The sequence below is a fragment of the Cuculus canorus genome, chromosome 33 (genome assembly GCF_017976375.1).
Source record: "Cuculus canorus isolate bCucCan1 chromosome 33, bCucCan1.pri, whole genome shotgun sequence".
In the NCBI taxonomy this organism is placed as follows: Eukaryota; Metazoa; Chordata; class Aves; order Cuculiformes; family Cuculidae; genus Cuculus; species Cuculus canorus.
The window spans coordinates 539399-564366 of NC_071433.1; the positions used below are offsets into that span (position 1 = coordinate 539399).

Consider the following 24968-nt stretch of genomic DNA (forward strand, 5'->3'; position numbering starts at 1 on the left):
TCTAGAGCCCCCTAGAAGCCTTCTAGGACCGCTCAGAACCCCTCGAGACCCTCTGGAACCCCTTTAGGGCCTTCTAGAACCACTCTCGGACCTGTGGGGACCCCATTAGAGACCCCCAGGACCCCTCTGGACCCCCATTAGACCCCTTTAAGGCCTTCCAGGACCTATGTAGGACACCCAGGACCCCACTAGGAGCCTCCCAGGACCCCTCTAAGACCCTCAGAACCCCTCGAGATCCTCCTGGGACCCCGTTAGGGCCTTCTAGAAACCAATCTCGGACCTGTGGGGACCCCATTAGAGACCCACAGGACCCCTCTGGACCGCCTCTAGAACACCCTCAGACCCCTTTAAGGCCTTCCAAGGACCCCTCTGAGACCCATCAGGACCTCTCTAGAGCCCAATGGGACCCCTTCAAAGCCCTATAGGACCCCATCTAAGACCCCCAGAACTCCTCTGGAGCCCCCGGGACCTCTTTAAGACCTTCCAGGACCCCTCTAAGACCCCCAGAACCCCTCTGGAACCCCCTGGGACCCCTTTAGGGCCTTCCAGGACCCCTCTAAGAGCCTCAGGACCCCTCTAGAGCCCCTGGGACCCCTTTAAGACCTTCCAGGACCCCTCTAAGACCCCCAGAACTCCTCTAGAGCCCCCTGGGACCCCTTTAAGGCCTTCCAGGACCCCTCTAAGACCCCCAGAACTCCTCTAGAGACCCCTGGGACCCCTTAAGGCCTTCAGAACCCCTCTAGACCCTCTGGACCTCTCTAGACGCCCATGGGACCCCTTCATAGACTGCCAAGATCCTTCTAAAGGCCCCCAGACCCCTCTAGAGCCCCCCAGTACCCACCTAGAGCGCTCAGGACCCCGTAGGGACCCCCAGCACCCCTCTACAGCCCCTAGAAGCCTTCTAGGACCCCTCGAGAGCCCTCTGGACCCCTTGAGGACCTTCTAGGACTTCTCTGAAACTCTTCTAGAGTCTGATGGGACCCCTTTAAGGCTTTCCAGGATCCCTCTAGGACCCCCAGGACACGTCTAGAGGCCCCTGGGACCCCTTAAGGGCCTTTGAGGTCCACTTTGGACCTGCAGGACCCAACAAGAGACTCACAGGATCCCCCCGGGACCCCCAGGACCCCTCTAGAGCCCCCACGGGGACCCCTTTTAAGGCCTTCCATGACTCCTCCAAGACCCTCAGGACCCCTCTAGAGCCCGATGGGACCATCTTAAGGCCCTCCAGGACCTATGTAGGACCCCCAGGACCCCACTAGAGCCTCGTAGCTTCCCTCTAGAACCCCTCTAGATCCCCCCCGAGACCCATTTAGAGCATTCAAGGACCCCTCTTGGACTTGCAGGACCCCTTTCAAGACCCACAGGACCCATTTTGGACCCTCTGCACCCCTCTAGAGACTCCCAGAACCCTTTGAGGATCCTCAGGACCCCTCTAGAGACTCCCAGGACCCCTCTAGAGATCCCCCAGAACCATTCTAAAGGCCCCCAAACCTATCTAGAACCTCTCAGCACCCATCTAGTGCTTTCAGGACCCCTGTAGGGACCCCCAGCACCCCTCGAGACCCCCCCTGGAACCCCTTTAATGTCTTCTCGGACTCATCTAAGACTCTCTGGACCCCTCTAGAGCAGCCTGAGACCCTTCTAAAGCCTTCCTGGACTCATTTAAGACCCCCAGGATGCCTTTAGAACAGCCTGGACCCAGTTAAGGTCTTCCAGGACCCCTCTTGGACCACCAGGACCCCTCTAGAGCCCCCTGGGACCCCTCTAAAGCCTTCCAGGACCCCTCTTGGACCACCAGGACCCCTCTAGAGCGCTCTGGGACCACCTTCAAGGCCTTCCAGGACCCCTCTAGGACTACCGAGATCCCTCTACAGCAAGTCTGGGACCACTTTAAGGCCTTCCAGGATGACTCTAAGACCCCCCAAGACCCCTCGAGATCCCCTTGGGAACCCTTTAGGGCCTTCTGGGACCGCTCTTGGGGTCATAGAAAGGTCCTGGAAGGCCTTAAAGGGATCCCATGGGGCTCTAGAGGGGTCCTGGGGGTCTTAGAGGAGTCCTAGAAGACACTAAAGGGGTCCCAGAGGGCTCTAGGGGGGGTCCTGGGGGTCTTAGAGGGTTCCTGGAAGGCCTTAAAGGGGTCCCATGGGGTTCTAGAGGGGTCCAGAAGGTCATAGAGGGGTCCAGAGGGCTCCAGAGGAGTTCTGGGGGTCTTAAAGGGGTCCTGGAAGTTCTTAAAGGGGTCCCAGGGGTCTCTAGAGAAGTTCTAGGGGTCTTAGAGTGGTTCCTGGAAGGTCTTAGAGGGGTCCCAGGGGCTCCAGAGGAGTTCTGGGGGTCTTAGATGGGTCCTGGAAGGTCTTGGAGGGGTTCCAGGGGGTTCTAGAGGAGTTCTGGGGGTCTTAGAGGGGTCCTGGAAGGTCTTAAAGGGGTCTCAGGGGGTTCTAAGAGGAGTTCTGGGGGTCATAGAAAGGTCCTGGAAGGCCTTAAAGGGGTCCCGATTGCTCTGGATGAGTCCTGGGGGTCTTAGAGGGTTCCTGGAAGATCTTAAAGGGGTTCCAGGGAGCTTTAGAGGAGTCCAGAGGGTTCTGGAATGGTGATGGAAGGCCTTAAATAGATCCCATGAGGCTCTAGAGGGGTCCTGGGGGTCTTAGAGGGGTCCTGGAAGGCTTAATGGGGTACCAGGAGGCTCTGGAGGGGTCCTGGGGTCTTAGAGGAGTCCTAGAAGACACTAAAGGGGTCCAGAGGGCTCTAGGGGGGGTCCTGGGGGGTCTTAGAGGGGTCCTGAAGGCCTAAAGGGGTCCCATGGGGGTTCTAGAGGGGGTCCAGAAGGTCCTAGAGGGGTCCCAGAGGGCTCCAGAAGAGTTCTGGGGGTCTTAAAGGGTTCCTGGAAGGTCTTAAAGGGGTCCCAGGGGTCTCTAGAGAAGTTCTAGGGGTCTTAGAGGGGTTCTGGAAGGTCTTAGAGGGGTCCCAGGGGGTTCCAGAGGGGTTCTGGGGGTCTTAGAGGGGTCCTGGAAGGTCTTAGAGGGGTCCCAGGGGGTTCTAGAGGAGTTCTGGGGGTCTTAGAGGGGTCCTGGAAGGTCTTAAAGGGGTCTCAGGGGGTTCTAGAGGAGTTCTGGGGGTCATAGAAAGGTCCTGGAAGGCCTTAAAGGGGTCCCAGATTGCTCTGGATGAGTCCTGGGGGTCTTAGAGGGTTCCTGGAAGGTCTTAAAGGGGTCCAGAGGGCTCCAGAGGAGTTCTGGGGGTCTTAGATTGGTCCTGGAAGGTCTTAAAGGGGTCCCAGGGGGCTCCAGAGGAGTTCTGGGGGTCTCAGAGGGGTCCTGGAAGGTCTTAAAGGGGTCCCAGGGGGCTTTAGAGGAGTCCAGAGGGTTCTGGAATGGTGATGGAAGGCCTTAAATAGGTCCCATGAGGCTCTAGAGGGGTCCTGGGGGTCTTAGAGTGGTCCTGGAAGGCCTTAATGGGGTCCCAGGGGTCTCTAGAGGGGTCCTGGGGGTCTTAGAGGAGTCCTAGAAGACGCTAAAGGGGTCCCAGAGGGCTCTAGAGGGGTCCTGGGGGTCTTAGAGGGGTCCTGGAAGGCCTTAAAGGGGTCCCAGGGGGTTCTAGAGAGGTCCAGAAGGTCCTAGAGGGGTCCCAGAGGGCTCCAGAGGAATTCTGGGGGTCTTAAAGGGTTCCTGGAAGGTCTTAAAGGGGCCCAGAGGGCTCCAAGGGAGTTCTGGGGGTCTTAGAGGGTTCCTGGAAGGTCTTAAAGGGGTCCCAGGGTTCCAGAGGAGTTCTGGGGGTACCAGAGGGGTCCTGAAGGTCTTAATGGGGTTCCAGGAGCTTTAGAGGAGTCCAGAGGGTCCTGGAATGGTGATGGAAGGCCTTAATAGATCCCAGGAGGCTCTAGAGGGTCCTGGGGGTCTTAGAGGGGTCCTGGAAGGCCTTAAAGGGGTCCCATGAGGCTCTAGAGGGGTCCTGGGGGTCTTAGAGTGGTCCTGGAAGCCTTAACGGGGTCCCAGGGGGCTCTAGAGGGGTCCTGGGGGTCTTAGATGAGTCCAGAAGAACACTAAAGGGTCCCAGAGAGCTCTAGAGGGTCCTGGGGGTCACAAAAGGTCCTGGAGGCCTTAAAGGGGTCCCATGGGGTTCTAGAGGGTCCAAGAAAGTCTTAAAGGGGTCCCAGAGGGATCTAGAGGAGTTCTGGGGGTCTTAGATGTGGTCCTGGAAGGTCTTAAAGGGGTTCCAGGGAGCTTTAGAGGAGTCCAGAGGGTCCTGGAGTGGTGATGGAAGACCTTAATGGGGTCCCAGGAGGCTCTGGAGGGGGTCCAGAGGTCTTAGATGAGTCCAGAAGACACTAAAGGGGTCCATGGGGACTCTTGAGGGGTCCTGGTGTCTTGGAGGGGTCCTGGAAGGCCTTAGAGGGGTCCCATGGGGTTCTAGAGGGGTCCAGAGGGTCTTAGAGGGGTCTCAGGGGGCTCCAGAGGAGTTCTGGGGGTCTTAGAGGGGTCCTGGAAGGTCTTAGAGGGGTCCCAGATTGCTCTAGATGAGTCCTGGGGGTCCTAGAGGGGTCCTGGAAGGTCTTAAAGGGTCACAGGGAGCTTTAGAGGAGTCCAGAGGGTCCTGAATGGTGATGGAAGGCTTAAATAGGTCCCATGAGGCTCTAGAGGGGTCCTGGGGGTCTTAGATGAGTCCTAGAAGACACTAAAGGGGTCCCAGAGGGCTCTAGAGGGGTCCTGGGGGTCTTAGAGGGTTCCTGAAGGTCTTAAAGGGGTCCCATGGGGTTCTAGAGGGGTCCAGAGGGTCCTAGAGGGGTCCCAGGGGACTCTAGAGGAGTTCTGGGGGTCTTAGAGGGGTCTCAGGGGGCTCTAGAGGAATTCTGGGCGTCTTAAAGGGGTCCAAGAAAGTCTTAAAGGGGTCCCAGAGGGATCTAGAGGAGTTCTGGGGGTCTTACATTGTCCTGGAAGGTCTTTAAAAGGGGTCCAGAGGGCTCCAGAGGAGTTCTGGGGGTCTTAGATTGGTCCTGGAAGGTCTTAAAGGGGTCCCAGAGGGCTCCAGAGGAGTTCTGGGGGTCTTAGATTGGTCCTGGAAGGTCTTAAAGGGGTCCAGAGGGCTCCAGAGGAGTTCTGGGGGTCTTAGATTGGTCCTGGAAGGTCTTAAAGGGGTCCCAGGGGGCTCCAGAGGAGTTCTGGGGGTCTTAGATTGGTCCTGGAAGGTCTTAAATGGGGTCCCAGGGGGCTCCAGAGGAGTTCTGGGGGGTCTTAGATTGGTCCTGGAAGGTCTTAAAGGGGTCCCAGGGGGCTCCAGAGGAGTTCTGGGGGTCTTAGATTGGTCCTGGAAGGTCTTAAAGGGGTCCCAGGGGGCTCCAGAGGAGTCTGGGGTCTTAGAGGGTCCTGGAAGGTCTTAAAGGGGTTCCAGGGAGCTTTAAGAGGAGTCCAGAGGGTCCTGGAATGGTGATGGAAGGCCTTAAATAGGTCCCATGAGGCTCTAGAGGGGTCCTGGGGGTCTTAGAGTGGTCCTGGAAGGCATTTAATGGGGTCCCAGGAGGCTCTGGAGGGGTTCCAGAGGGTCTTAGATGAGTCCCTAGAAGACACTAAAGGGGTCCATGGGGACTCTTGAGGGGTCCTGGTGGTCTTAGAGGGGTCCTGGGAAGGCCTTAAAGGGGTCCCATGGGGTTGTAGAGGGGTCCAGAGGGTCCCTAGAGGGGTTCCCAGGGGACTCTAGAGGAGTTCTGGGGGTCTTAGGAGGGGTCCTGGAAGGTCTTAGAGGGGTCCCAGGGGCTCCAGAGGAGTTCTGGGGGTCTCGAGGGGTTCTGGAAGGCCTTAAAGGGGTCCCAGGGGATCTAAGGGAGTTCTGGGGGTCTAGAGGGGTCCTGGAAGCCTTGAAGGGGTCTCAGGTGTCTCTCATGGGGTCCTGGAGGTCCTAAAGGGGTCCTGGGTGGCTCCCGAGGGGTCCCGGATGGGTATTGGGGGGGCTCTGGGTAAGTCAGGGGCCTTTTGGAGGTTCTTGGGGGTCTCTGGAGGGCTCTTGGGCTGCGGTAGAAGAGTCCCGGAGCTCATGGGATCGTCGCCTCGGAGATCTCGGGGCTCGTGCCCCCCTAAACCCACCCTTCAGCCCCCCCAAAGGCTTCCTCAGCCCCCCCCAACCCCCCCCAGCGCCCCAAAGACCCCCCCAAAGGCTTCCTCAGCCCCCCCAACCCCCCACAGCGCCCCAAAGACCCCCCCAAAAGGCTTCTTCAGCCCCCCCCAACGCGCCAAAGACCCCCCCCCCAAACACCCCCGCACCCCAAAGACCCCCCCAAGGCTTCTTCAGTCCCCCCAAACCACCCCCCAGCCCCTCAAGGCTTCCTCAGCCCCCAAACCACCCCCAGCGCCCCAAAGACCCCCCAAACCACCCCCCAGCAACCCAAAGACCCCCCAAAGGCTTCCTCAGCCCCCCAAAACCACCCCCCAGTCGCCCAAAGACCCCCAAAGGCTTCTTCAGCCCCCAAAACCACCCCCAGGGCCCCAAAGACCCCCCCAAACCAACACCCCAGCACCCCAAAGGCTTTCTCAGCCCCCTCAAGGCTTCCTCAGCCCCCCAAACCACCCCCCAGGCCCCCCAAAAGGCTTCCTCACCCCCCAAACCCTCCCAGCCCCCCAAAAATCAGAGCCGCTCGGTTAAAAAACCCCTTTTATTGCAACTCCCCCCCCGGGGTCCTCCCCACCCCTCACTCCAGGCCCGGCTCGCCCAGGTAGCCAGTCTCGGCTCCCAGGTAGCCCTCGAGGGCGGCAGGGCCTCAGGCTGCAGGAAAGAGCTCGGAGCCGGTTCCCCCCCGAGGCCGTCCCCCCCATCGGAGCCGGGAGGTGGGGGTCTCTCCTCCCGTCGTTCCGAACGCTCCCGTTCCCGTTTGTGCTCCCGTTCCGGACGGTCCCGTTCGCGACGTCGATCGCGATCGCGGTGCCCGCGGCGTCGATCGCGATCCCGATCGCGGCTTTTCTCTTCCATTTCTCCCCCCCCCCCCTTTGGATCCCAACCCATCCGGGGGGCCGCAATCCGCTCCCGGTCCCCCCATCTCCTCGGGAGCTCTAAAGCTTCCGAACCTTCGTCCTTCTTCTCGCGCTCCCGTTCCCTCTCCCGTTTGCGATCGCGGGAGCGGCTGCGCCGTTTCCGCTCCCGTTCTTTGCTGCGGTCGCGGCTCGCGCCCCGTTTGCGTTCCCGTTCGTCTTTCTCGCGGCTTCGCGTCCGGCGACGACGTTCCCGTGAGCGCGAGCGGCGACGATCCCGGTCCCGAGAGCGTTCCCGGCGTTCCCGTTCCCGTTCTCGCTCCCGATCCCTAAAGGGGAGAGGAATCAGGAGTGCAAAGAGGGGACCACAACGCACCCCAGATCCGTTCTGGGGGTTCCAGGGGTGACAAAAGGGGGACCTCAAACCCATCCTGGTGACCCCAAAGGATCTCAGATCCATTCTGGGGGTTCCAGGGGTGACAAAAGGGGGACCCCCAACTCAGTCCTCGTGATCCCAAAGGATCTCAGATCCATGTCTGGGGGTTCCAGGGGTGCAAAAGGGACCTCAGATCCGTTCTGGGTTCCAGGGGTGACAAAAGGGGGACCTCAACCCATCCCGGTGACCCCAAAGGATCTCAGATCCATTCTGGGGGTCTCCAGGGGTGACATAAGGGGGACCTCAACCCATCCCGGTGACCCCAAAGGATCGCAGATCCATTCTGGGGGTTCCAGGGGTGACAAAAGGGGGACCTCAGATCCATTCTGGGGGTTCCAGGGGTGACAAAAGGGGACCTCAACCCATCCTGGAGACCCCAAAGGATCTCAGATCCATTCTGGGGGTTTCCAGGGGTGACAAAAGGGGGACCTCAGATCCGTTCATGGGGGTCCAGGAGTGACTAAAGGGGGACCTCAACCCATCCTGGAGACCCCAAAGGATCTCAGATCCATTCTGGGGGTTCCCTAGAGGGTTCCTGGGGGGCTCCAGAGGGGTCATGGGGTCCCTAAAGGGGTCCCTAAAGGGGTGCTGGGGGGGGCTCCAGAGGGGTCATGGGGTCCCTAAAGGGTCCTGGGGGGCTCAAGAGTGGTTATGGGGTCCCTAAAGGGGTTCTGGGGGGCTCTGGAGGGGGTCATGGGGGTCCCTAAAGGGGTCCCTTAAGGGGTCCTGGGGGGCTCCAGAGTGGTTATGGGGTCCCTAAAGGGTCCTGGGGGGCTCTGGAGGGGTTATGGGGTCCCTAAAGGGGTCCTGGGGGGCTCCAGAGTGGTTTATGGGGTCCCTAAAGGGGTTCTGGGGGGCTCCAGAGGGGTACTGGGGTCCCTAAAGGGGTCCTGAGGGGCTCCAGAGTGGTTATGGGGTCCCTAAAGGGGTCCTGGGGGGCTCTGGAGGGGTGATGGGGTCCCTAAAGGGGTCCTAAAGGGTCCTGGGGGCTCCAGAGTAGTTATGGGGTCCTAAGGGGTCCTGGGGGGGCTCTGGAGGGGTTATGGGGGTCCTAAAGGGGTCCCTAAAGGGGTCCTGGGGGGGCTCCAGAGTGGTCATGTGGTCCCTAAAGGGGTTCTGGGGGGCTCCAGAGGGGTCATGGGGTCCCTAAAGGGGTTCTGAGGGGCTCCGGAGGGGTCATGGGGTCCCTAAAGGGGTCCTGGGGGGCTCTGGAGGGGTCATGGGGTCCCTAAAGGGGTTCTGGGGGGCTCCAGAGTGGTTATGGGGTCCCTAAAGGGGTCCTGGGGGGCTCCGGAGGGGCCATGGGGTCCCTAAAGGGGTCCTGAGGATCCTTAGAAGGGTCCTTAGAGGGGTCCTGGTGTCTCTAAAGGGATTCTTGGGGGGGTTCCAGGCTCTTAAGGGGGGGTTCAGGCTCTTAAGGGGGTGTTCAGGCCCTTAAGGGGGGGTTCCAGGCTCTTAAGGGGGGGTTCCAGGCTCTTAAGGGGGGTTCAGGCTCTTAAGGGGGGGGTTCCAGGCTCTTAAGGGGGGGTCCTGGCTCTTAAGGGGGGTTCCAGGCTCTTGGGGGGGGTTCCAGGCTCTTAAGGGGGTTCAGGCTCTTAAGGAGGGTGTTCCAGGCTCTTAAGGGGGGTTCAGGCTCTTAAGGAGGGTGTTCCAGGCTCTTAAGGGGGGTTCAGGCTCTTGGGGGGTTCCAGGCTCTTAAGGGGGGTTCAGGCTCTTGGGGGGGGGTTCCAGGCTCTTAAAGGGGGGTTCAGGCTCTTGGGGGGGGTTCCAGGCTCTTAAGGGGGGTTCAGGCTCTTGGGGGGGGGTTCCAGGCTCTTAAGGGGGGTTCCAGGCTCTTAAGGAGGGGGTTCAGGCTCTTAAGGGGGGGGTCCAGGCTCTTAAGGGGGGTTCAGGCTGTTAAGGGGGGTTCAGGCTGTTAAGGGGGAGTCCTGGCTCTTAAGGGGGGGGTTCCAGGCTCTTAAGGGGGGTTCAGGCTCTTAATGGGGGGGGTCCTGGCTCTTTGGGAGGGGGTGTCCTGATTCTTGATCGGGGGGGTTCCAGGCTCTTAAGGGGGGTTCAGGCTCTTAAGCTCTTAAGGGGGGGGTTCCAGGCTCTTAAAGGGGGGTTCCAGGCTCTTGGGGGGGTTCAGGCTCTTAAGCTCTTAAGGGGGGGGGTTCCAAGCTCTTAAAGGGGGGTTTCAGGCTCTTAAGGGGGGTTCAGGCTCTTAAGCTCTTAAGGGGGGTTCCAGGCTCTAAGCTCTTAAGGGGGGGTTCCAGGCTCTTAAAGGGGGGGTTCCACCCCCCCCAAACTCACCTCTCATCATAGCGGGAGGTGTCGTCCCTCCCCGAATGGCGGATGTTGACATCGGCTCCTCCGCGGCGAGTGCCCCCCAAACCGCCCCCTGTACCCGAAAAAAAGGGGGGGGCGGATATTTTTGAGTTGGGGGGGGGGTTCCTTAAACCCTGTACCCCCCCTTTTAATCTATTTGGGGGGTGGGGGGGTGTTAATTACCGAGGCGCCGGGGCCGCCAACCCTTCACGGTGCGGCCGCGCTCCACATCCACCAAAACGCGGCGCCCATCGATCTTCTTCCCATCCGCGTGTTTATAAGCGGCTGCAAAAGAAAAGGGGGGGTCCGGGGGGGGGCATTTTTGGGGGGAGGGGGGGGATACACACATTAGTGACAATGGAACCCCGCCAGCCCGCCCCCCCCTCCCCAAAAACAGCGCCCCCCCAAAAAATCCCCTCCTGCCCCCCCCCCACACAGGGCTGCGCTGCCCTTTTTTTGAGGGGGGGGGGCACAAAATTGGGTGCCCCCCCCCAAATATAACCACCCCCCCCAATATAAGCACCCCCCCCAAATATATAACACCCCCCAAATATATAACCCCCCCCCCCCCCAATATATAACCACCCCCCCCCCAAAAAAATGGACCCCTAAAAAGCCACAGCTGCAAAGGAAACGCGGATTAGGGATCGCAGTGCCCCCCACCCCCAAATTTGTGGGGGTCCCCCCCCCAGCTTGGATTGGTTTTTTTTGGGGGGGGTCACCCCTTTACAATGATCCACTGCAATGGATTTTTAAGGGGGAGGGGGGGTACCTCCTCCTCATGCTGACACCCCCCCCCCAGCTTGGATTTTGGGGGGGGACACCCCTGTAAATGCCCCCCCCCTCCCCAGTTTGAAATGCAAGGGGGGGGGGCACCCCTTTACCTGCTGCCCCCCCCTTTAAAATTGGGGGGGGCACCTCCTGACAACCCCCAGACTCGGATTTTTTTTTGGGGGGGGCACCCCTTTACCTGCAGCCCCCCCTTTAAAATGGGGGGGGGCCACCTCTTCCCCCCCCTCAGCTCAGATTGTGGGGGGGGGCACCCCTTTACCTGCAGCCCCCCTTTAAAATGGGGGGGACACACCTCTTCCCCCCCCAGCTCAGATTGGGGGGGGGGCACCCCTGTAATTGCCCCCCCCCCCAAGTTTAACTGCTCTCCCCCCATAGTTTGGGGGGGGGCACCCCATGTTTCCTTACCTGCGTGCCCCCCCCCCCGCCCCATAAGGGGGGGCCCCCAGGCCCCCCCCCAATTAAACAGACGCAGCCCCCCCCAAACCCCCCCCTCCTCCCCTCCACCTCCAGACCCCCCCCACCCCACCCCCCCCCCCCCAAAATTGTCCCATCCAAATCCTGGGGTACGCAGTGGGGGGGGCGGGTCCGTGTCCCCCCCCCTCGGCGCGGGGGGGGCCCCTCCGGCAGCCGCTGCTCCTCGACCGGCGCTGGGGCCTTACCTGAGACCCATCCTGACCCCCCCCACAGCCCCCCCAAAATCCAACCACACCCCCCGCCCAAAAAATCCCCTCCCCCAACCACACTTTAGGGTCTGACCCCCCCCCCCCATGCTCACAACCCTCCCTGGACCCCCTCCAGACCCCCCCAAATTGTGGGTCGGGGGGGGGCACAGCCCCCCCCCCAAACTGCCCCCCCCCCAAAAAAATGGGGGGCAAACTTGCCCCCCACCCCCAAAATCCCCCCCCCCTCGCTATAGGGTTTGCCCCCCCCCCCCCCAAAGCAACCAGGCTTATGGAGGGGGGGACCCCCATTTATTTAACACCAAGGGGGGTCCCCCCATCTATTTAACACCCGGGGGGGGGTCCCCCCATCTATTTAACACAAGGGGGGGGTCCCCCCCATCTATTTAACACCAAGGGGGGGTCCCCCCATCTATTTCACACCCGGGGGGGGTCCCCAACCTATTTATTTATCACCAAAGGGGGGGGTCCCCAACCTATTTATTTAACACCCGGGGGGGGTCCCCAACCTATTTATTTATCACCAAAGGGGGGGGTCCCCAACCTATTTATTTAACACCAAGGGGGGGTCCCCCCATCTATTTCACACCCGGGGGGGGTCCCCAACCTATTTATTTATCACCGCGAAAGGGGGGGGGGGATTTCCCGACCTATTTATCACCAAGGGGGGGTCCCCGATTTATTTCTCACCAAGGGGGGGTCCCCCATCTATTTAAGACCAAAGGAAGGGGGGGGGGGGAAGCACTGTCCTCCCCCCCCCCTTTTTATCCAACACAATTGGGGGGGGGTGTCCTTTGTGGGGGGGGGGGGGTCAGTTGGGACCCCCCCCCCCACCTAAAAAAAAGGGGGGGGCTATGTGCACATAGCCTTGGTTTTGGGGGGGGCGGGGGGGGGGCACCTTTTAGCCCCCCCCCTTAAATCACAAGGGGGGAGAATGGGGGGGGGGGGATTATGGAGGGGGGAGTCTTAAAAAGGGGGTTCAATGCTGCCCCCCCCCCAACGTGATCCTATGGAAAAGCATAGAGGGGGGGTTGGGGGGCTCTGGCTGGCCCCCTTTTTTTTTTTGGGGGGGAAAACTTTTGTTCCAGGTTATAAAACCCTTCAATCAATAATAATGGGGGGGGCAACACCCCTCTCCCCCTTCTTTTTTTTTTGGGGGGGGCCAGAATTCCAGCCTGGATTCAATTGGGGGGGGGTTTTCAATTTGGGGGGGGCAACTGAAAATGGGGTCAACGCTGCCTTTTGGGGAGGGGTTGGGGGGGGCTCTTTTGGCCTCCCCCCCAAAAAATAAGGGGGGGAGTGTCAATTTGGGGGGGGTCATTTGAGGGGGGGGCCAATTGGGGGGGCACTGAAAGTGGGGGGTCAACGCTGCCTTTTTGGGAGGGGTCAGGGGGCTCTTTTAGCCTCCCCCCAAAAATAAGGGGGGGGTGTCAATTTTGGGGGGGGTCAATTTGGGGGGGGGGTCAATTGGGGGGGGCACGGAAAAATGGGGTCAACGCTGCCTTTTTGGGGAGGGGCTCTTTTAACCTCCCCCCAAAAAATAAGGGGGGGTTTTCAAAATTTGGGGGGGGGGGGCTGTCAATTTGAGGGCGGGGGGGAAGGGGGACACTGAAAATGGGTCAACGCTGCCTTTTTTGGGGAGGGGCTTGGGGGGGGCTCTTTTGGCCTCCCCCCCAAAAATAAAGGGGGGGTTGTCAATTTCGGGGGGGTGGTGTGTCAATTTGGGGGGGGTGTCAATTGAGGGGGGGGGGTGTCCATATTTTGGGGGGGGGGGGCTGTCAATTTATAGGGGGGCGGCACTGAAAATGGGGGTCAACGCTGCCTTTTTGGGGAGGGGTCAGGGGGGGCTCTTTTAGCCTCCCCCCCAAAAATAAGGGGGGGGTGTCAATTTTGGGGGGGTTTCAGTTTGGGGGGGCTGTCAATTTGGGGGGGGTCAATTTTGGGGGGGGTCAATTTGGGGGGGGTCAATTTGGGGGGGGGTCGCTGAAAAGTGGGGTCAACGCTGCCTTTTTGGGGAAGGGCTCTTTTAACCTCCCCCCAAAAACATAAGGGGGGGGTTTTCAAATTTGGGGGGGGGGGGTGTTTCAATTTGAGGGGGGGGGTTCAATTTAGGGGGGGGGTTTCAATTTGGGGGGGTGTCAATTTTTTGGGGGGGCACTGAGATCTGAGCTCAACGCCTCCTCTCCCCCACTGTGGGGGGGCAGAATTCCTATCCCTGCCTGCGCTTTAGGGGGTGTATGTGGGGGGGGGGGGAGCACATTTAACCCCCCCCCAAATAAAAACAGGATATTAATTAAAAGAAAAAAGACACTAATTAATAAGCGGGGGGGGCATGAAATTATGGGATGGCCGTTGCGCCCCCCCCCCAGCCCGACCCAGCCGGGCTGCGAGGGGTTCAACCCTTCCCTTTGTGCCCCCCTCGATGCTCTTTTATCCCTATAGCAAAGCACAAAAAAGGGGGGGCGGGGGGGGGGGGTTTGGGGGTGGGGGGGGGCTCTGGGCCCCCCCGTTTTGGTTTTTTTTTTGGCGTGGGGGGGGGGAGGAAGGTCTTACCAGGATACAAACCCTTATACCAACCATAACTGAGGTGTTGGAGGGGGGGGCTGCAAGCCAGCAGTGGCAAAAAGCCATCTCAAAGGTGGCTGCAGTGACAATAAAAAAGGCGTTAATACCACCGCCATCTGCCCCCCCCCCCCCGGGGGGGCAACCAGGCGTCCCCCCCCCGCGAGCCACCCCCCCGCGCGGCCCGGCTGGCTACCACCGGCACTGCCCCGCTAGCCACCGCCACCGCCGACAGAACGGACGGACGCGGCGAGGAAGGGGGGAAAAAAAAAAACCAGGGGGGAGAGCGGCGGCTTTCTGGAAGGTGGGCTAATGGTAGCCACGGGGGGGGCAAGGAGAGGTGGCTACCGGGAAGGGTGGGCAGCGGAGGCTTTGGCTACCGGGAGCCGCGGCCGGGGGTAGCCTCGGCCACTGCCTGCGGCCTTGGGGGGCTACGCTTGGCCACCGGGAGCCCCCGGTGCGTGGCTACCAGGAGCCCTGAGTGCCCAGAGTGTGGCCACCAGGAGCCCCGGGTGCCTGGAGTGTGGCTACCAGGAAGCCCCGGGTGTTTGGCCACCATTAGCCCCTGGGCGCTTGGCTACCAGGAGCCCTGGGTGCCTGGAGTGTGGCCACCAGGAGCCCTGGGTGCTTGGCTACCAATAGCCCCGGGTGCTTGGCCACCAGGAGCCCTGGGTGCCTGGAGTGTGGCCACCAGGAGCCCCGGGTGTTTGGCCACCAGGAGCCCTGGGTGCTTGGCTACCAGTAGCCCTGGGTGCCTGGAGCGTGGCCACCAGGAGCCCTGAGTGCTTGGCCACCAGTAGCCCTGGGTGCCTGGAGCGTGGCCACCAGGAGCCCTGAGTGTTTGGCCACCAGTAGCCCTGGGTGCCTGGAGTGTGGCCACCAGGAGCCCTGGGTGTTTGGCCACCAGTAGCCCTGGGTGCCTGGAGTGTGGCCACCAGGAGCCCTGGGTGCTTGGCTACCAATAGCCCTGGGTGTTTGGCCACCAGTAGCCCTGGGTGCTTGGCCACCAATAGCCCTGGGTGCCCGGAGTGTGGCCACCAGGAGCCCTGGGTGTTTGGCCACCAATAGCCCTGGGTGCCTGGAGTGTGGCCACCAGGAGCCCTGGGTGTTTGGCCACCAGTAGCCCTGGGTGCCCGGAGTGTGGCCACCAGGAGCCCTGGGTGTTTGGCCACCAGGAGCCCTGGGTGCCTTGGAGTGTGGCTACCAGGAGCCCTGGGTGCTTGGCTACCAATAGCCCTGGGTGTTTGGCCACCAGGAGCCCTGGCCGCCTGTTGTTTGGCCACCAGTAGCCCTGGGTGCTTGGCCCCCAGTAGCCCTGGCTAACTACAACGTGGCCACCAATAGCTTTGGCCACCAGTAGCCGTGGCCGTTGGTAGCCTCGCCCACCGCCTGCGGCTTTGGGTGACTCCGCTTGGCCACCACCTATGGCCTTAGACTACTACCCTTGGCCACCAGTAGCCCTGCTTGCCTGCCCTTTGGCTACCAGTAGCCTTGGTTGCCTCTACCCTTGGCCACCAGTAGCCCGGGCCACCCCCTGTCACCTCGGTTGCCCAGAGCTCGGTTCCTCGGCCGGTAGCAGTCTTAGTTGCCCACAGCTCGGCCAAGGTAGCCCCAAACACCTGTAGACTCGGCTCGCGGCCACCAGTAGCCCTGGTGACCAGTAGCTTTGGCCACCAGTAGCCTGGACCACCATTAGCCGTGGCTACCTGTTGCCTCGGCCACCGGCGCTCTTGGTCGCCTACAGACTCGGTTGCCCACACCTTGGCCAATATTACTTTATAACTCAGTAGCCCAAAGCCGTGGCCACCGGGAGCCCTCGCCGGTAGCCCAGGTCGCCTCTAGCTTGGCTACCGGTAGCCACAGCCACCAACAGCCATGGCCGCTGGGAGCTTTCACTGCCCAGAGCGTGGCCAACAGTAGCCACGGCCACCTACGGCCTGGCCACCTGTAGACTTGGATGCTCGTAGCCATGGCCAATGGTAGCCCACGGTATCTAGAGCTTGGCCAACGGTAGCCATGGCCAACGGCAGCCTCTACCGACGGTAGCCAGAACGGCCTACGTCTTGGCCAACGGTTGCTTTGGCCAATGGTGGTCTTGGCTAACAGTAGCCACGGCCAACAGTTGCTTTGGCCAATGGTGGCCTTGGCCAACAGTGGCCTTGGCCAACGGTAGCCACAGCCAAGAGTTTCCTTGGCCAACGGTGGCCTTGGCCAACATTCGCTTTGGCCAATGGTGGTCTTGGCCACGATTGCTTTGGCCAACGGTGGCCTTGGCTAACAGTAGCCACAGCCAACAGTTTCCTTGGCCAACAGTGGCCTTGGCCAACGGTTGCTTTGGCCAATGGTGGTCTTGGCTAACAGTAGCCACGGCCAACAGTTGCCTTGGCCAATGGTGGCCTTGGTCAACATTCGCTTTGGCCAATGGTGGTCTTGGCCAACGGTTGCTTTGGCCAACGGTGGCCTTGGCCAACGGTAGCCACAGCCAACAGTTGCTTTGGCCAATGGTGGTCTTGGCCAACGGTGGCCTTGGCCAACGGTTGCTTTGGCCAACAGTGGCCTTGGCTAACAGTAGCCACGGCCAACAATTGCTTTGGCCTTGGTCAACATTCGCTTTGGCCAATGGTGGTCTTGGCCAACGGTTGCTTTGGCCAACGGTGGCCTTGGCCAACGGTAGCCACGGCCAACAGCTGCTTTGGCCAACGGTGGCCTTGGCCAACAGTAGCCACGGCCACCTCCCCCTCGTCCTCCCATAGCCATGGCGGCCTACAGCCTCGACTCCTCGCCTCTTTGCCCGCAGTGGCCGTGGCCGCCGTGCCTCTACTTACCTGCGTTCGGGCCGGGGGGGGCCCTGGGGGGGGGTACGCGAGGTTTGGGTGCGGTTTTTGGGGGTTCGGGGGGGGTTGGGGGCCGCGCCGCGGGGGGCACTCACAGTGCATGTCCCGCTCGTGCTCGTACTCGATGAAGGCGTAACCGCGCGGCTTCCCCGAACGCTTGTTGTACACCATGTAGATCTGGAATTGGGGGGACCCCCGGTCACCCCCACAGCCTCGGGGGGGTTTGGGGGGGTCTGGGGGGGGGATTTTGGGGGGGGTTTGACCCCCCCCCGCTCACCCGCTTGATGGGCCGTAGACCTCAAACCTCGCGGCGCAGTTTGGACTCCGTTGTGTCGTAGTTCTGAGAGAGGAAAAAAGGGGGGGGGGAAGGTTTGGGGGGGCCACGGAGTGGGGGGGACACCCGGGGAGTGGGGGGGGGACTAAAGGATTGGGGGGCACCCATGGGATGGGGGGGCTAAAGGATTAGGGGGCACCCATGGATCAGGGGGGGATAAAGGATTGGGGGGCACCCATGGATCGGGGGGGATAAGAATCAGGGGGGGCACCCATGGATCAGGGGGGGCTAAAGGATTGGGGGGCACCCATGGATGGGGGGGGCCTAAAGGATTGGGGGGGGCTAAAGGATTGGGGGGCACCCATGGATCGGGGGGGCTAAAGGATTGGGGGGCACCCATGGATGGGGGGGCTAAAGGATTGGGGGGGCTAAAGGATTGGGGGGCACCCATGGATGGGGGGGCTAAAAGATTGGGGGGGCTAAAAGATTGGGGGGCACTCATGGGATGGGGGGGGGGGCTAAAGGATTGGGGGGGCACCCATGGATTGGGGGGCACCGATGGATCGGGGGGGCTAAAGGATTGGGGGGGCATCCATGGATCGGGGGGGGGTAAAGGATTGGGGGGGGCTGAAAGGATGGGGGGGGGCCTAAAGAATTTGGGGGGGGCCTAAAGGATGGGGGAAGGGGCCTAAAGATGGGGGGGGCCCTAAAGGATTTTGGGGGGGATCCTAAAGGATTGGGGGGCATCCATGGATCGGGGGGGGTAAAGGATTGGGGGGTACCCATAGATCGGGGGGGCCTAAAAGACTGGGGGGGGGGCACCCATGGATTGGGGGGGCCTAAAGGATTGGGGGAGACCTAAAGGATTAGGGGAGACCTAAAGGATTGGGGGGGGCAGCTAAAGGATTTGGGGGGGCCCAAAGGATTGGGGGGCACCCATGGATTGGGAGGCCTAAAGGATCGGGGGGCACTAAAGGATGGGGGGGTCCTAAAGGATGGGGGGGGGGAGCTAAAGGATTTGGGGGGGCCTAAAAGATGGGGGGGCCTAAAGGATTGTGGGGGTCCCTATAAGATTGTGGGGAGCCCTATAGATTTGGGGGGGGACCCCCAAGAATTAAAGGGGATCTCTTAAGATCTGGGGGGGGTCTATGGCTCAGGGAGGGCCCCAAATTAGGGGAAACCTCAAAAGACCAAGAAGAAACCTCAAAGATTCGAGACCCCCCCCCAAAGATTGAGGGGACCCCCTCTGAGATCTGGGGACCCCCCCTCAAGATCTGGGGAGCCCCCCCCGAGATCTGGGGACCCCCCTCGTGCCCCCCCCCCTCTCACCACTCTGGCCACGAAGAGGGTTTTGAAGGCGTCTCCTGAGCGTTGGGGTCGTTGTGGGGATCCCCTAAAAGAACACAAAGAAAAAGGGGGGTCAGAAAAGAGGGGGACCCCCAGAAAACAAAGGGGGGACCCCTCCAAGACCCCCAAAACCCCGGGCCCCCCCCCAACTTACACATCTTGAGTTCCGACTCCACCTCCTGCTGCCTCCGCTCGATCTTCTCCCTCCGCTGTTTAGGGGGGGACACATATAAAACATTGGGGGACCTCACGGGAACCCCCAAACTCAGAGACACCTCTCACAACCCCCCTAAATCAGGGGGGGTCCCCAAAACCCGTAAGGGGGGGCCTAAAACCCAAGGTGGGGGGCAGGACCATCCCTGCGCCCCCAAAATGAGGTCCTGCATGAGGGTGCGGCTGCTGCTCCATAGGAAGAGATTTGGGGGGGCCACACGCCCCCCTCCCAGGTTTTGGGGACCCTGCGGTCACTCCTAATGCCATGGGGAGGGGGTTGAACCCTTTTTTTTGGGGGGGGGTGTCAGACGTACCTTACGCTCCATACGCTCCTCTCTCGCGTCTCGGCACGGGTCGGGGGGGCGCATCGCGGGGGTCCTGCGGGAGAGGGGGGGTGAGGGGGGTACGGGGGGGTTGGGGGTACAGGGGGGGATTGGGGGGTCCTGGGGGGGGTACAGGGGGAGATTGGGGGGGACAGGGGGGGATTGGGGGGTCCTGGGGGGGGTACAGGGGGAGATTGGGGGGGACGGGGGGGGATTGGGGGGTACGGGGGGGGGTACAGGGGGAGATAGGGGGGGACAGGGGGGGATTGGGGGGTACGGGGGGGGTACAGGGGGAGATTGGGGGGGTCCTGGGGGGGCACAGGGGGGGATGGGGGATACAGGGGGGAAATGGGGGTCCGGGGGGCGTACAGGGGGGATTGGGGGGTCCTGGGGGGGGGGACAGGAGGGGATTGGGGGGTCTTGGGGGGGGACGGGGGGATTGAGGGGTCCTGGGGGGGGTACAGGGGGGAAATGGGGGTCCTGGGGGGTGCAGGGGGGGTTGGGGGGTACAGGGGGGGATGGGGGGTCCTGGGGGGGTACAGGGGGGATTGGGGGGTCCTGGGGGGTACAGGGGGTGATTGGGGGGTACAGGGTGGGTACAGGGGAGGATTAGGGGGTCCTGGGGGGGCACAGGGGGATTGGGGGGGACAGGGGGGGTACAGGGGGAGATTGGGGGTTCCTGGAGGGGTACCAGGGGGGGATTTGGGGGTCCTGGGGGGTACAGGGGGGGAATTTGGGGGTCCTGGAGGGGTACAGGGGGGGATTCGGGGGTCCTGGGGGGGGGTACAGGGGGAGATTGGGGGGGACAGGAGGGGATTGGGGGGTCCTGGGAGGGTACGGGGGGGGATTGGGGGGTTCCTGGGGGAGGTACGGGGGGGTTGGGGGTACAGGGGGGATTGGGGGGTCCTGGGGGGGTACAGGGGGAGATTGGGGGGGTCCTGGGGGGTACAGGGGGAAATGGGGGTCCAGGGGGGTACAGGGGGGGATTGGGGTGTCCTGGGGGGGGGACAGGAGGGGATTGGGGGTCCTGGGGGGTACAGGGGGAGATTGGGGGGGGTCCTGGGGGGGATGGGGGGTCCTGGGGGGGTACGGGGGGGGATCTGTGGGTCGCTGTGGGGCAGAGGATCAACTCGAGCTCACGGATGTGGGGCGTGGTGCCCTTATAGAACTGTCTGTGGGGGTGTTTGGGTGGGTTTTGGGGGGGCTCTGTGGGGCAGGAGGAGCTTCTGTGGGGCAGGAGGAGGGATGTGTGGGTCGCTGTGGGGCGGGGGGGGTGATCTGTGGGTCGCTGGGGCAGGGGACCACCTCAAACTCGCAGATGTGGGGCGCGATGCCCTTATAGGACTGTCTGTGGGGGTGTTTGGGTGTTCTGGGTGGGTTTTGGGGGCTCTGTGGGGCAGGGATGGGATCTGTGGGTCGCTGTGGGGCAGGGGGGGATCCGTGGGTCGCTGTGGGTCGCTGTGGGGCAGGGGCTCACTCGAACTGCGGATGTAGGGCGCGATGCCGCTATAGGGCTGGCTGTGGGGGTGTTGTGGTGGGTTTTGGGGGGCTGTATGGGGCAGGGGATGGGATCCGTGGGTCGCTATGGGTCGCTGTGGGCAGGGGGGGATCCGTGGTCGCTGTGGGGCAGGGGGGGATCCGTGGGTGCTAGGGTCGCTGTGGGGCAGGGGCTCACCTCGAACTCGCGGATGTAGGCGCGATGCCGCTATAGGGTTGGCTGTGGGGGTTGGGTGGGTTTTGGGGGGCTCTGTGGGGCAGGGGAGGGATCTGTGGGTCGCTGGGGGCAGGGGGGGATCCGTGGGTCGCTATGGGTCGCTGTGGGGCAGGGGCTCACCTCGAACTCGCGGATGTAGGGCGCGATGCCGCTATAGGGTTGGCTGTGGTGCTTCTCGTGGGGCAGCTTCTCGAGGGGGGGCAGGAAGGGGATGGGGTCGCGGGGGGCGAAGAGCGCCAAGAGGTTGGGGGGCAGGAACTGCGTCATCGTGGGGCGCCCTGGGGGGCAGAGCGGGTCAGGGGGCTGCCCCACGACGCCCCATAGCGCCACACACCCACACAGAGACCCAGAGAGCCCCATAGAGCCCCATAGCGCCCCACACCCACACAGAGACCCAGAGAGCCCCATAGCGCCCCACACCCACCCAGAGCCCCATAGAGCCCCATAGTGCCCCACACCCACCCAGAGCCCCATAGAGCCCCATAGCGCCCCACACCCACCCAGAGCCCCACAGAGCCCCATAGTGCCCCATAGTGCCCCACACACACACAGAGACCCAGAGAGCCCCATAGCACCCCATAGTGCCCCACACACACCCAGAGCCCCATAGAGCCCCATAGCGCCCCACACCGACCCAGAGCCCCATAGAGCCCCATAGCGCCCCACACTAACCCAGAGCCCCATAGAGCCCCATAGCGCCCCAACACCCAGAGACCCAGAGAGCCCCATAGCACAACAACTAACCCAGAGAGCCCATAGCGCCCCACACCCACACAGAGACCAGAGAGCCCCCATAGCGCCCCACACTGACCCAGAGCCCATAGAGCCCCATAGCGCCCCACACCAACCCAGAGCCCCATAGAGCCCCATAGCGCCCCACACCGACCCAGAGCCCCATAACACCCCACAGAGCCCCATAAACACCCCACAGCGCCCATAAAGTCCCACAGAGCCCCACATGCCACATAGCCCCCCCACTGCCCCACAGGCCCCCCAGAGGCCCCCATTGCCCCACAGTCTGCCCTACTGCCCCATAGGCTCCCTATGGCCCCATAGTCATCCCCCTCTGCCCCTATAGGCCCCCCATTGCCCCAAGCTCCCAGAGTCCCCACTGCCCCATAGATCCCCACTGCCCCCACAGCACCCCCCCGGCCCCATAGCACCCCTCTGCCCATAGCCCCCCCCACTGCCCTACAGGACCTCCATGGCCCACAGCCCCTCTCTGCCACCCACTGCCCACAAGCTCCCCCCCCAGTGCCCCTATAGGCCCTCCATGGCCCACAGCCCCCTCACTGCCTATAGGCCCCATTGCCCCACAGACCCCCCATAGCCCCCCATTACCCCAGAAGCGCCCCCATTACCCCACAGCCCCCCCCCCGCCCCTAGAGGCCCCCATTGCCCCACCGCCCCGCCCCTGTAGGCCCCCCATTGCCCCACAGCCCCCTCACTGCCCCGTAGGCCCCCCATAGCCCCCCCCCAGCCCCCTCACTGCCCCTATAGGCCCTCATTGCCCCCCAGCCCCTATAGGCCCCCCATTGCCCCACAGCCCCCCCACAGCCCCCTCACTGCCCCTATAGGCCCCCATTGCCCACAGCCCCCCCGCCCCTATAGGCCCCCATTGCCCCACAGCCCCCCACAGCCCCCTCACTGCCCCTATAGGCCCCCATTGCCCCACAGCCCCCCCCGCCCCTATAGGCCCCCCATTGCCCCACAGCCCCTATAGGCCCCCCCCATTGCCCCTATAGGCCCCCATAGCCCCCCACTGCCCTATAGGCCCCCCGTTGCCCCACAGCCCCTATAGCCCCCCCACTGCCCTATAGGCCCCCCCCGCCCCTATAGCCCCCCCACTGCCCCATAGGCCCCCTCACAGCCCCCCCCCGAGGCCCCACTTCCTCCCTGAGGCCCCCGTCCCCAGAGCAGCCCCTCAGCCCCCCATAACCCCCCGATCCCCACAGCCGCCGCTCCCCACAGCCCACTGCTCCCCCCTCTCTCCCCCCATCTCCCCACAGCGCCCCTTTGCGCTCCCCCATTTTTCCCCCCCCACCCCACACACCTCGCGCCGCTCGGGCCGCGCCGCCCTCCTCTGCGCACGCGCGGGGCCGGGACTCGCTGCGGGGCGGGGCGCGTGGATCCCTCCGCCGCGGCGGCCCTCCAAGGACGGCGGAAGCTCTCGCTCGAGCCTCGTGCGATTCATCCGCCGCCGCGCGGGGGGGGGCAAAAGAGTCCCTCCTTTTTCTCTCTCTCTCTCTCTCTCTCTCTCTCTCTCTCGCCAAATCGAGGAAGCAAACTCGGATCCTTCCGCCGCGAGAGAAAAGAGTTCCTGCGGGGTGGGGGAGGTCACTTAACAACTGCTGTGTGTGTAAGGGGGGGGGTTGACATCTTCATGCGTTGTTGTCATAGCAACGGGGGGAGCCCTTTGCTTTGTTGCCATGGAAACCGGGGACCCATCCTCCTTTCGCTGCCATGGCAACCGGGGTGGGGGGGGAGATGAGAGACGATGGCACTTTGCCCCATAGCAACCGCCCCCCCGTGCTGTTGCCATAGCAACTTGGAAGGGGGCGGAGAACAGCTCGTTGCCATAGCAACCAGGCTGTCACAGTCCCCCCTGCATGGCGTTGCCATAGCAACCACGAGGGTCCATCCCTTCCCTGCTCCTTAGCAACCAGGTTGTCACTGTGTCGTTACCATAGCAACAGCCCATTTTCCCCCTCCCATAGCAACGGCGATGCCCCTCCCCTTTTGTTGCCATAGCAACCAGGGGGCTGAAGGCTGTCACCTCTCTGCCTGTCCCATAGCAACCAGGATGTCACCCCCCCCCCGTCGTTGCCATTAGCAACCGGAGGGAGGGGGGAGCAACAGGTCCTGCCCTATAGAAACCAAAGGGGGGGGACATGTTGCCATGGCAACCAGGTGGTTGCCGTTTGCCATGGCGACATCGGAGCATCGCTATGGGGCGCGGGGGGGGCTGGGGGGGTGACACCGCGCTGTCCCCCGGTGTCACCGTTATTTTTTAGCGTCGGAGGGGGGAACCCGACACCGCGGGGCCGAGCGCCACCCGGGCGGGGACACGGGGACAACCGGAGAGCGGTGACAAAGGGGGGGGACACCGAGGGGGAGGGGGGGCACGGGGAGAGGGGGGGGGTTGGGGACACCTGGGGACACTCGGGGGTACGTGGGGACAGGTGGGGGACAGCTGGGGGACAGGCGGGGACGGGGATCGGGGGGTTGGGGACACCCCGGGGAGGGGGGACCACGGCGGGGACGGAGGGCAGGGGTGGGGACAGCTGGGCCGGAGACACCCGGGGACACCGGTGACAATTGGGGACAGGGGTTGGGGACACCCGGTGACACCCAGTGACAACCAGTTGACAAACGGTGACAGTTGGGGACATCGGGGGACAGGGGTTGGGACAACCCGGTGACAACCGGGGACACCCAGTGACACCCGGTGACAATTGGGGACAGGGTTGGGACACCCGGTGACACCCAGTGGACAACCGGTGACAGCCGGTGACGGTTGGGGACAGGGGTTGGGGACACCCGGTGACACCCGGTGACAAGCCGGTGATGGTTGGGACAGGGTTGGGGACACCCGGTGACAGTTGGGGACACCCGGTTGGGCACCCAGGAAGGGGGGGATCATGGGGACAGGGGGGTTGGGGACACCTGAGGCACTCGGGGACACCGGTGATGGGGACACTTGGTGACAACTGGGAACCCCCCAAGGGACAAAGGGGGGGGGGGAACACCTGGAGATGGGGTTGGGGACACCTGGGAATGAGAGGGGACACCCGGTGACAATGAGGGGACACCTGGGATAGAGGTTGGGGACACCATGGGGATGAGAGAGGACACCCGGTGACAATGAGGGGACACCTGGAGATGGGGTTGGGACACCTGGGGACGTAGAGGACATCTGGAGATGGGGTTGGGGACACCTGGGGACGAGGGGACACCTGGAGATGGGGTTGGGGACACCTGGGGACAGAGGGGACACCTGGAGATGGGGGTTGGGGACACCTGGGGACGTAGAGGACATCTGGAGATGGGGTTGGGGACACCTGGGGATGTAGGGGACATCTGGAGATGGGGTTGGGGACACCTGGGGACAGAGGGGACATCTGGAGATGGGGTTGGGGACACCTGGGGACGTAGAGGACATCTGGAGATGGGGTTGGGGACACCTGGGGACATAGAGGACATCTGGAGATGGGGTTGGGGACACCTGGGGACGTAGAGGACATCTGGAGATGGGGTTGGGGACACACTGGGGACGTAAGGACATCTGGAGGATGGGGTTGGGGACACCTGGGGACAGAGGGGACATCTGGAGATGGGGTTGGGGACACCTGGGGACATAGAGGACACCTGGAGATGGGGTTGGGGACACCTGGGGACGTAGAGGACATCTGGAGATGGGGTTGGGACACCTGGGGACAGAGGGGACACCTGGGATGGTGTCCACCGGGTCTTCAGTGGGACCCCTTCTCTCCAGGGCCCCCCGAGAGGTCCTCGAGGAGGACCCCGCGGCGC

At 62.7% G+C, this 24968-nt stretch overlaps 1 protein-coding gene across 1 annotated transcript; it reads right to left on the bottom strand.

Annotated features, from left to right (window-relative positions):
• Nucleotides 1-1046: 1046 nt before the first annotated feature.
• Nucleotides 1047-22619, bottom strand: LOC128849754 (U1 small nuclear ribonucleoprotein 70 kDa-like). The gene is given in 13 exon segments (XM_054052294.1): nt 1047-1074; nt 6674-7282; nt 9682-9769; nt 9880-9981; nt 16660-16741; nt 16842-16904; nt 18168-18205; nt 18208-18231; nt 18340-18394; nt 18713-18751; nt 18753-18776; nt 20556-20713; nt 22489-22619. Coding segments are annotated over 12 exon segments (1299 nt in total). The 5' UTR covers nt 20703-20713; nt 22489-22619.
• Between the last annotated feature and the right edge of the window lie 2349 nt (nt 22620-24968).